At 42.0% G+C, this 12,771-nt stretch overlaps 1 protein-coding gene across 1 annotated transcript in view; it reads right to left on the reverse strand.

Moving 5' to 3' along the window:
* The window catches only part of LOC124775700 (solute carrier organic anion transporter family member 5A1), a 438,784-nt gene that overhangs the window by 54,170 nt on the left and 371,843 nt on the right, over positions 1 to 12,771 (reverse strand). The window contains exons 4-6 of the mRNA XM_047250528.1: positions 7,872 to 8,155; positions 2,145 to 2,271; positions 163 to 379 (exon numbers count right to left, since the gene is read on the reverse strand). Coding sequence (XP_047106484.1) covers positions 163 to 379; positions 2,145 to 2,271; positions 7,872 to 8,110 — 583 coding nt within the window. The 5' untranslated portion in view covers positions 8,111 to 8,155. The remainder of the gene's footprint in view (positions 1 to 162; positions 380 to 2,144; positions 2,272 to 7,871; positions 8,156 to 12,771) is intronic.

Consider the following 12,771-nt stretch of genomic DNA (forward strand, 5'->3'; position numbering starts at 1 on the left):
GAAATTCTTTATACAATGCTTGGAATAATCAACCTTATCAACTGTGAAGACGCAACAAAAAATGTACCATTATTTCATGAAAATTTACCAGACTTACCAAACCACCATCGTATATAGTTGATAACCTAATACAATTTTCTTTCTTATCTTATATATACTCACCAATTGCTATCCACACAGGAATGTGCCGACGACTGCCCAGATAGCTAACAAATATAACTGTGATGACATTTCCAATCTCATATGATGAAGCTATTAGGCCTGAGAGACTGGACGGTATTTCAAACCTCTTCTCAATTGTTGTAATTACAGAGTTAATATACCCTGAGCTAAGTGCTTGTTGCAGTGTTACTAGGAATGATAACAATAGGACAAACACCTGGAATAAAGCAAAGGATAAAGTTATGCATTATTATATAGTCACACTGGGATCATTCATTCATCACAAATGTATTTCAATATTTTGCTTTCCTGTTATTCTAATGTGAAGGTAACTGTAAAAAGTTAAGTGTATCACAAATATTTTTTACGTTGTATAAATTATATGTTATTTATAGATAGAACATATGCTTAAATTTCAAGCGCATACCATCAAAATCTGTAAAAAGATTAAAACTACTTCTTTTATTTTATAATGTTCACCACAGCAGAACTTTTGCAACTTCATGAGACAGCAATTTTGTTTAACAAGCAGTCCTTGGCAAATTTTGAGTGCCAAGACGGTCAAGCTTCCTGTGCAAATTAATTCCTCTCAAATTAATCTCTAATTGACATTGCCTAATCTCATACACTGAGCCGACATCCTAAGATATTTATTATTTTCACTGCTATATGTGTATTTACAAATACTGGAGCTGTATGCCTTTCATTACATGAACCACCATTTAGTCTGCTGCATTATTGTGTTCCGTGCAGGCAAATTATAAAACAGGAAGTGAAAGACTACGATAGCTCTATGTTTATATGAATTTATTCATTTTATATGAAATAACACAAAGCATATGAATGCATTTGCCAACAGATCAATCTCAGTAACTACAAGTTGTACAAATAATTCTGACTGAAATATACCAAACAAGCCACTGAAACCATGGGGTCAGGAAATTTGTACATAAAAATTCACAGTGTATGACATTTGTTCTGCAGACAAAATATGAGGGGCATTCAATAAGTAAAGCAACACATTTCTCCCTGAAAGCAGGTTGGTTTTATTCAGCATTCCAATACACCATATTATTTCCCACTGTTTTAACAACAAACTCTATTTTTCAAAATATCTCCTTTCGATGCGATGGCCTTACGCCATCTTACTGGGAGGGCCTGTATGCCCGCATGGTACCAGTCTACTGGTTGACACCAGAGCCAACACTTTGCTGCATCAATAACCTCCTCATCATCCACGTACTGCTTCCCGTGGAATACATCCTTCATTGGGCCAAGCAGATGGAGGCTGGAATCTGCGAGATCTGCGCTGTAGGGTGGATGAGGAAGAACAGTCCAAGGAAGTTTTGTGAGCTCCTCTTGGGTGTGCAGATTTTTGTGAGGCCTTGTGTTGTCATGCAGAAGAAGAAGTTCATTTACATCACCTTGAATGAGAGTTTCCACACATTCCAACACTGCAGGAGCTACAGTTGTGTGTGGCCAGGTGGTCCACAGTAGATCGGGCAAGTTTGCATGACTCACAGTGCTTTTGTTCACTGACAGGTCTCCGTAGACATTCTGTAAGCACCTACAAATAAATGCGATGCTCTGGTTTTCTTTGAAAAGATACTAAATGTCTGCTCTCTGCTCGAAGTGTAGTTCTGTTACAAATACCATCTTGAAGGCAATGTATAGTGCTGCAACCTACTGGAACTTTGTGAAAATATAGGAGCTAAGTGGGAATATTCCACCATGCCCCACCACAAATTCTGCATTTTTTCAACTGAAACTGGGAAAACTGGCATTGCATCACTTATTGAATGCCCCTCATCTCCAATTAATACTCTATATTGAAATAGGCTGAGACACAATAACTTATTTAATTTAAACCTTTCACATCAATTCAGGTTTACTTTCTTGGACCACAGCAAACATACTCAGGTCCCACATTAAAACTGACTTCACTGTTCTGTATACAACCTATGCAATTCCAACTTACTCACCTTTATACTCGCAAACCTCTGCAAGAATGGAGGCCTACAGTTAAGGATACCACAATCCTTCGAATCACGAAGAAGGATGGCAGCAGTAAGTTCTGGATACGCGGAATGTGCACGTTCCTTTTCACTCCTGAAAGTTACATATTAAATGATTTCACTATAGAGCTGTGATTATGTATGACATATCTACAGTCTATTAGTTATCCAACAATGAAATTACAAATACAGTTTGAGAAAGAGAAACTCCGTGGTTTACAGTAGGTAGCACTTTGAGGGAAACCAAATGCAATCAAATTTACACATAATTTATACACTGTTCAGGAAAAATAATGGTTTTGTATCAAATTGGAGCTCATTGGAAGACTACCTGCATTCACAGTTGTAGTAGTTAATGTCAGTTTCAGTTCTGATGGTGGAAGAAATTTTTATCTGCAGACTTTGGCTAACAAAGGAAAAACAGATAGTGGCACGCTCTTCAGAAGTACCAGACTGCAAGACAGTGTCTTGACTTACACTTCAAAGTTAACAGTAGCAATTCATAGAACAAAGCAGTGTGGTATTATTAAAGATGTGTCATCTGTTGGATGGGGACACAAAAATCAGTGGCACCCTTGGCAGATTTTGAGAGGAGTACGATGTGTGCCTGTGCTGGGGTTACTTTCATTTCAACCCATAAAAATGCAAAACCACACGGCATTGCAGGAGTACTTGTAACTCTCATCCACATATTGCAAACATTAATTAGATACTCTGCATGAGACTGGAACAACACAATGGAAAACCAGTTCCAAAAGGACCTCACCAATTTGCCAAGAGTGTACCTGGACATGAGTTGTGGAGGAGAACTAATGTTTGTTTCATGGTGAATGATGAAATAAGTGAAAGATTCAATTGCAACTGGCTCTGAATATACTTACTACTAGACAGCATACATTAAATGTTTTGAGTTCCCTCAGTCGTATTGAAATGGTATGACCCCCTATTTAGCAGGGCTAGCAGACCGCGTCAACCCCCCCCCCCCCCCCCTGCCCCAACAATGACCTCGCCAGCATGCCAACTCTTATGGCCCAAGTGTGGCTCTGATTATCAGGATGGAAACCAGTAAAACATGTCTAAAAGTTTGATGACCTACAATTTAATCAGCCAGTGAATATGCTCGAGAGAATTAAAGCATGAAATATACTGTAGGAAATGTGTGGAGGAGCATTAAACTCACACCTCAAAACTAATGTAAGTACAGAACTGTAATTACAGAAAAACGTCATCAAATCATAGCCAAACAACTCAAATTTCCTGAATCTAACACAAGCAGAAATAGAAGTTCCTGCATGTCACATCACACTGAAGTTACATTTGATGGATTTTAGGGATACAAATTGCCAGGCTGCATTAAGCCAAATTAACAGCTTACTGCTATTCATTTGCTGAATACCTGGCACACTCACAACCAGGTGACAATTAACTTAACATGCCTGACAAATCGGTAAAACCAAAGGAGACTTTTAAACAGCTAGGACTGCCAATAACACACAATGGTCCACAGCATAATTTTCATTGTCAATGTCAGATAATAATGTCAAGCAAATGTGGTAATATGATACTGAGCAGTGAAGACTACATATTACAATCTATGACAAATAATAGCATACACGTTGGAACTGTTTGATGGAACAAGACTCAAATTCAGGGCCCTTGCCTTTCAAGGGGAAGTGCCCTACAGACAAGGCTACCAAAGTAGGACTCGTAACCCATTCCCACAGCTTTACTTCCACTATAACTTCATCTCCTACCTTCCAATCCTCATTTTCTGTTTGACTATGCAGAGCTACAACAGCCAAAGCATCTACATGTTTTCTGATAAGTTTGTTATGAACTGCTAAATGCAAATTTGTTGAAGATTTTTTTTAGTTATTCCATATAGTGACATAGTCACTTATAGTTATGGAAAATAACAGGAATAAAAAATCGAAAATCAAGTTATTTCAGAAACTGATTATTTTTAGAGGATTTAACAGTCAGGTTAAACTGGCGTAAAAAAAAAAAAAAAGATACCGATATAACCAAAATCCCTACATTGTGGCTAGCAGCCGGCCGGAGTGGCCGAGCGGACCTAGATGCTACAGTCTGGAACCGGGCGACTGCTACGGTCGCAGGTTCGAATCCTGCCTTGGGCATGGATGTGTGTGATGTCCTTAGGTTAGTTAGGTTTAAGTAGTTCTAAGTTCTAGGGGACTGATGACTGAGAAGTCAAGTCCCATAGTGCTCAGGGCTATTTGAACCATTGTTTTATGTGGCTAGCAGATTGACGACCCTGGGCTTCCAATTATTCAACCACCATCTCCACTCACGAAACCTAGCCCCCTTGGACTATTACCTGTTTCAGAATTCGAAGAAACATCTGAAGGGTAATGTTTTCAGAACAATGAAGTTGTCAAATACTCTTTTGGAAGCTGGTTTTGTGACCGATCACATGACTTTTCTTTGCACAGACTAGAAAATCTGCAACAACAACGTACCAACTGCATCAGGCTCAGCAGAGAATATACTGCATACACCTAGTTGACAAACATCATGGAACAGTGATATGCACATATCTACATAGCAGTAGTCTAGCATACACAATGTAAACAAGGCAGTACATTAGCAGAGCTGTTAATTGTGCTCAGGTGATTCATGTGAAAAGGCTTCCAACGTGATTATGTCCACACGACAGACTTTAAACGTGCAATGGCTGTTGGAACTAGATGCATGCAACATCCATTTTGGAAATCGATATTCCAATATCCACAGTATGTGCCAAGATTACAAAATTTCAGGCGTTCCCTCTTACCAAGGACAACACAGTGGTGGTTTGTCTTCACTTAATGACCAAGAGCAGCGCCATTTGCACAGTTGTCAGTGCTAACAGACATGCAACAAATGAATGTGGGACATACGCTGAATATATTCATTACGACAGTGCTGTCGAAATGTAGTGTTAATGGGCTACGGCAGCAGATGACCAATGCGAGTGTCTTTGCTAACAGCACGAGATTGCCTGCAGTGCCTCCTGACCTCGTGAACATAACGTTTGTACCACGACTGCATGGATGTGTGTGATGTCCTTAGGTTAGTTAGGTTTCAGTAGTTCTAAGTTCTAGAGGACTGATGACCTCAGTAGTTAAGTCCCATAGTGCTCAGAGCCATTTGAACCATTTGAACCAAAGAATTCGCGTTAGTATTTTGCAGCTGTGATTTATTAAATTGATAGTTCGGTAATTTTCACATCTGTCAACACCTGCTTTCTTTGGGATTGGAATTATTATAATCTTCTTGAAGTCCGAGGGTATTTCGCCTGTCTCATACATCTTGCTCACCAGATGGTAGAGTTTTGTCAGGATTGGCTCTCCCAAGGTCGTCAGTAGTTCTAATGGAATGTTGTCTACTCCTGGGGCCTTGTTTCGACTCAGGTCTTTCAGTGCTCTGTCAAACTCTTCACGCAGTATTATATCTCCCATTTCATCTTCATCTACATCCTCTTCCATTTCCATAATAATGTCCTCAAGCACATCGCCCTTGTATAGACCCTCTATATACTCCTTCCCCCTTTCTGCTTTCCCTTCTTTGCTTACAAGGGAACCTCCCCATCGCACCCCCCTCAGATTTAGTTATAAGTTGGCACAGTGAATAGGCCTTGAAAAACTGAACACAGATCAATTGAGAAAACAGGAAGAAGTTGTGTGGAACTATGAAAAAAATAAGCAAAATATACAAACTGAGTAGTCCCTGCGCAAGATAGGCAACATCAAGGACAACGTAAGTTCAGGAGCGCCGTGGTCCCGTGGTTAGCGTGAGCAGCTGCGGAACGAGAAGTCCTTGGTTCAAGTCTTCCCTCGAGTGAAAATTTTATTTTCGCAAAGTTATGATCTGTCCGTTCGTTCATTGACGTCTCTGTTCATTGTTGTAAGTTTAATGTATGTGTTTTGCGACCGCACCGCAAAACCGTGCGATTAGTAGACGAAAGGACGTGCCTCTCCCATGGGAACCGAAAACATTTGATCGCATGATCATAAATCAACCGATTCCTCCACAGGAAAACACGTCTGATATATTCTATACGACACTGGGGACAGCATGTGCGTCACATGACAGGAATATGTCGTCGACCCACCTAACTGGTACACTTGGCGAATGGGTAAAAACATTCTTGTACCTTGCCCGATTTAGGTTTTCTTGTGAATGTGATAATCAGTCCCAAAAAAATTAAATCTTTCACTCGAGGGTAGACTTGAACCAAGGACCTACCATTCCGCAGCTGCTCACGCTAACCACAGGACCATGGCGCTCCGAAGGTGAGGCTATCCTTGAAGTTGCCGATCTTCGCTGTGGACTACCCAGTTTGTATATTTTGCTTATTTTTTTCATAGTTCCACACAACTTCTTCCTGTTTTCTCAATTGTTCTGTCTTCAGTTTTTCAAGGCCTATCCACTGTGCCAACTTATAACTAAATCTGAGGGGGGGGGGGGGGGGGGGGCGATGGGGAGGTTGCCTTGTTAGAACTGGGTTTCCATTTGAGCTCTTGATATTCATGCAAGTGGTTCTCTTTTCTCTAAAGGTCTCTTTAGTTTCCCTGAAGGTGATATCTATCTTACCCCTAGTGAGATAAGCCTCTACTTCCTTACATTTGTCCTCTAGCCATCCCTGCTTAGCCATTTTGCACTTCCTGTCGATCTCATTTTTGATACGTTTGTATACCCTTTTGCGTGCTTCATTTACTGCGTTTTTATATTTTGTCCTCTCATGAATTAAATTCAATATTTCTTCTGTTACCCAAGGATTTCTAGTAGCCCTCGTCATTTTACCCACTTGATCCTCTGCTGCTTTCACTACTTCATCCCTCAAAGCTACCCATTCTTCTTCTACTGTATTTCTTTCCCCCATTCCTGTCAATTGTTCCCTTATGCTCTTCCTGAAACTCTGTACAACCTCTGGTTTAGTCAGTTTATCCAGGTCGCATCTCCTTAAATTCCCACCTTTTTGTAGTTTCTTCCGTTTTAATCTACAGTTCATAACCAATAGATTGTGGTCAGAGTCCACATCTGCCCCTGGAAATGTCTTACAATTTAAAACCTGGTTCCTAAATCTCTGTCTTACCATTATATAATCTATCTGAAACCTGTCAGTATCTCCAGGCTTCTTCCATGTATACAATCTTCTTTTATGGTGAAAATCGAACGTTTATGGGTAACAATCGAGATTTCAATTCGTGCACAAAATCCTGCACCGCCAACACTTCACCAATTATGGACGGCTAGAGAGGCAAAATAGGTCAATATTGCTGGGGATTTCCAACGACATGTTGTGTCCGAGCTATTCCGAGTTGCTGCGCAACACCATATTAGAAGGTACCCCTTTACGTTTGTCATGAAAAAATGAGGTCCCATGCTTCTTTACAGAGCGTAGGGGAACGATGCGGAAGACCCGTGGCAAGGTCCTAGTGGAGGTGGTTTGCCATTGCCTTCCTCCGACCGTAATGTGGATGAATAATGATGATGAAGACGACACAACAACACACAGTCATCTTGCGGCAGAGAAAATCCCTAAACCCTCCGGGAATCGAACCCGGGACCCCGTGCTCGTGAAGTGAGAACGCTACCGCGAGACCACGAGCAGCGGACACTTCGTAATCTCAGTGTAAATGGGTAAACTCAACACTGTAGCTTTATTCTCTCTAGGAGGTCGGAACTGACCTGTCGACGAGCCCGGACGAGGGGTTCCTGCTGTGGCACTTGACCACGGAGTCGTGGCAGCAGCCGCCGGACGTGCCGGCGCTCACCGTCGTCGTGACGGTTGCGTTCGAGTCGTTGAGGTCCTCGTCTGCGGACGCGGTCTCCGAGTAGAGGCCCGTCATGGCGTACATGGACTCCTGCCGGCGGTGGCCGTGGTGGCCGCCCCCGCCGCCTCCTCCTCCCGCCTGGCACGTCGCCATCTCCTCTGCCGCCCCCGGGCTTCAGCTTAAGGACTCACACATCACCTGCACAAGCAAAAGCGAACGGTCTATAAACAAGTGCTCTGCACTCAGCAAACTGCGAAATAACAGGAAGCAAAACAACGTCCACTCAACACTAGTAAAACAAAAATAAAACCCTAACGTAAAATAATGTTCACGTGCTGACAAGGGAACCTCCCCATCGCACCCCCCTCAGATTTAGTTATAAGTTGGCACAGTGGATAGGCCTTGATAAACTGAACACAGATCAATTGAGAAACCAGGAAGAAGTTGTGTGGAACTGTGAAAAAATAAGCAAAATATACAAACTGAGTAGTCAATGGGCGACATAAGCACCATAATGGACACTGTGAGATCAGGAGCGCCGTGGTCCCGTGGTAGCGTGAGCAACTGGAGAACGAGAGGTCCTTGGTTCAAGTCTTCCCTCGACTGAAAATTTTACTTTCTTTATTTTTGCATAGTTATTATCTCTCCGTTCGTTCATTGACATCTCTGTTCACTGTAATAAGTTTAGTGTCTGTGTTTTGCGACCGCATCGCAAAACCGTGCGATTAGTAGACGAAAGGACGTGCCTCTCCAATGGGAACAGAAAACATTTGTCGCAAGGTCATAGGTCAACCGATTCCTCCACAGGAAAACACATCTGATATATTCTATACGACACTGGTGACGGCATGTGCGTCACATGACAGGAATATATTGTCGACCCACCTAACTTGTACACTTGGCGAATGGGTAAAAAGATTCTTCTACCTTGCCCGATTTAGCTTTTCTTGTGGATGTGATAATCACTCCCAAAAAAGTGATGAAAACATAAGAGTTTGTCACATAAACTGAAAATAAAAAATCAAACTTTTCACTCGATGGAAGATTTGAACTTAGGACCTTTCGTTCCGCAGCTGCTCACGTTACCACGAGACCACGGCGCTCCTGCGTTCCTATCGTCCTTAATGTTGGATATCTTCCCTTGAACTATTCAGTTTGTATATTTTGCTTATTTTTTCACAGTTCCACACAACTTCTTCCTGTTTTCTCAATTGTTCTGTCTTCAGTTTTTCAAGGCCTATCCACTGTGCCAACTTATAACTACGTCTGAGGGGGTGCGATGGGGAGGTTCCCTTGTGAGAAGCATAAGTGCCTAAGCACACCATCATCGATTTTGAGGTTTAGCATGTATGCACGTTCCTGACATGTGTTGATCTTGCCGGCCGCTGTGGCCGAGCGGTTCTAGGCGGTACAGTCTGGAACCGCGCTGCTGCTATGGTCGCAGGTTCGAATCGTGCCTCGGACATGGATGTGTGTGATGTTCTTAAGTTAGTTAGGTTTAAGTAGTTCTAAGTCTCGGGGACTGATGACCTCAGATGTTAAGTCCCATAGTGCTTAGAGCCATTTGAACCATTTGCGTTGCTCTTCCGGTGACCTAGTTTCATCTCTAGCTGTAGTCCAACATTGTTCTTATCACGCCGCGCGGCATTAGCCGCGCGGTCTCGGCGCTGCAGTCATGGACTCTGCGGATGATCCCGGCGGAGGTTCGAGTCCTCCCTCGGGCATGGGTGTGTGTGTTTGTCCTTAGGGTAATTTAGGTTAAGTAGTGTGTAAGCTTAGGGACTGCAGACCATAGCAGTAAAGTCCCATAAGATTTTCACACACATTTGAACATTTTTTCTTATCAGGAGTGTCCAACCGGCGGCCCACGGGGAGCAAACGGCTCCATGAAAGTATCACTCGCAACGTTTACTTGCGATACACCTACTGAAAGACGAAAACCAAATTTCGAAAAGCATTTTTCGTTTTCGTGTTTACATGTTAAGGTCTGAACCGGATTTGCTAGCCCTGTGGAATATGGGGCCTGGAAAACAGCTATTCAAATGGTTCTGAGCACTATGGGACTTAACTTACGAGGTCATCAGTCCCCTAGAGCTTACAACTACTTAAACCTAACTAACCTAAGGACATCACACGCATCCACGCCCGAGGCAGGATCCGAACTTGCTACCGTAGCGGTCGCGCGGCTGCAGACTGTAGCGCCTAGAACCGCTCGACCACTCCGTCCGGCAAATCAGCTATTATAGTTTTTGATTTTGCCAGCACAATCACTATTTCTCTTCAGTTAAAGAGATGTAAATAGCTTCAGTCTAATATTTCTACTTATCCTTTACGGTGCAAAATGGCACTCCGTCTATATTAGCGGAAAATTTTCGGAAACAAGAAGAAACCACGCACGTGTCAAAACCGCATGCGTTTACATGGGAGCGAATATCGACTGTGGAATTAGAAAACCGGCAACTACACTATGTTCATCATTGGATAAACCTGATGTAAACATTACGCCATGTATTCTTCCGCGTCTGCTTGGATCTCATTGGATTTCGTTTCACGTGGAGCGGAAGCCAAACTGTGACCAGCACAATCAAGTACGATTATAAGGGTACTTTTATGCTGTGTTACACGCACACAGACTGAGAGATAATGCGAGACAACAGCTTTACCGGCGCATTAAACTTGGACAGCACTGGCCAGCCAGCGGTCCAGCTAACCTGCAATGGTGTGAGCAGTTGCAGTTCAGAAGTAAAAAGGGACAAGAAACAATATAGCTTCGAATGTCATTTAATTTTTAATAAGAATGAAATAACATTCGGTAATATTCCAGTACTACCGCGCGCTTCTTAGGTGACCGGACGGAAATCATAAAATGCTTTACAAACAAGAGTGATGAAAATTCCTAACTTCCCTGTGCGAACTAGATGTGGCGCAAAAGCGTACTGCAGGGATTATGCAAATAAAAACTACCACGTTTTTGTCTAGTGTACTCGAATTATTATTTCCTTAAGAGCCCCACACACGAGCATCGGATCGCAACAATGCAAAATTGTTACGAATTCAAAAAGAGATGTAGGGCTATTTTCTATTGTTGGGAATTCAAAAACGGATGTAGGGCTACATTCTAAAAATAATCAGTTGGTAAGTTTAATCAATGTATTTACGTGCATTCGGTCGTTAGTAACTGTTAACTGGCTAGATGAATCTCACCAACGTCTGAAGGGAAGGCACATTGCATTCAAATTGTACGGAGATAAACCTGGCACGCACAGTACTCGCATGACCACACTCGTAATAACATGACAGACGAAAGTATATATTCTTACGTCACAAAACACACAGCAAAAGAGCAAAGGTATGCATAATATTAACGTACCTTAGTGCCGTGGGCAAACATTATGTATGCCCTATTGAAGATCATAAAAGGCTGTAAAGATAAACATTTCTTATTAGAGATTTGAGTTAAAACTAATGTAGACGCAGTTAGCCGCCATTTAATGTGGCTAACGTGAAATTTTAATTGTGGTTAACACTATATCTAACAATACACTGATAATTTTGCTCACAACTCTAAAGGGGATGAAGAATTCGCGGAACTGTCTAGTGTCCCTCGGCGCGCAGACTTTCAAAATTTGTAATTACTCTTTGCCGTGTAAAACTGAAATATTTGCTGATGCTTACGAAGAACAATCTTTGGTATCAGCGATGCACGTAACGGAACCGGCTTCCACGTTTGCTAAAAAGATAAGATAATATTGTATAGAGCGTAAGAAGTATTCACATTTTGACGAGGTTAGCAGTTAAAGAATTAGACTGCTAGTGAGTAAAAAGTTACGACTGCTTCTTTGGTTCTTGTCCGCTACAAGAAGCGCGAAAAATTGTTTATTACTGCTTGGTCGTCCATTATACATGAACAATCTGTCTTAACCTGGCAACGGGGGCAGACGCCCAATAGGTCTTCGTTATTACTGGAAACTAAGCCTCCAGCAATATACTCTATCGTATGCTCTGCTGTATACTAATACATATTAGTATCATTAGATTACTGACTTAAACAGAATCTGCAACATCCGCGTGCAGGTGAAGAAGGAGGAGGAAATTATTTTTGAATAAAACTGAGGACAAAGTTACTTTTTCTTGAATGGTGCTACAGGTAAATGTGAGGAGTGGATTTTCCGTCGCACAGTACAGCCAACATATCTGAGTTTCTTGTTTCTATTTTTCTGATAGTAATGCATACATTAAGCATGCTTTTCCGTCAAGGAGCTGTCGGCAACACCCACAATGGAGTAGGAAGTGCTCCTTCTTTCATTTTAGCAAAATGAAACATAAGACAGCACGACGAAACGAAGCACAAATCGTCAATGAGTACTGTATAATTCAATCGCTGAGGACGGCAACAACGGAGAGCAACTGCCGGAGCCAAAACAGCAGCGACTCTACGTACCGTACAAGAACTGCCACTTCTGACGACTGAAAACTTGGGAGCTGCGATAAAAAGAACAAGTGTACTTAAAATGCTTGTTAATGAGGCATTGGTATACATGACTACGTTTTTGTACTAAAGGTCCAAGTATTCCAAGGCACTTCTATCCACCTTGGAGTGTTTAAAACCAAAATAAATAAAAAAAAGTTGCGACATTGAGTGGAATAGCGCAAGTGTGGAAGTGTAGCAAGCATATTCCTATAAATATGACTCGCTAAGCGTTCAGAACAATCATGTGAATGGATTTTTCTTTCTTTTTGTGGTGTCACCGCCAGACACCACACTTGCTAGGTGGTAGCTTTAAATCGGCCGCGGTCCATCAGTACATGTCGGA

Source organism: Schistocerca piceifrons, chromosome 2, assembly GCF_021461385.2.
Source record: "Schistocerca piceifrons isolate TAMUIC-IGC-003096 chromosome 2, iqSchPice1.1, whole genome shotgun sequence".
In the NCBI taxonomy this organism is placed as follows: Eukaryota; Metazoa; Arthropoda; class Insecta; order Orthoptera; family Acrididae; genus Schistocerca; species Schistocerca piceifrons.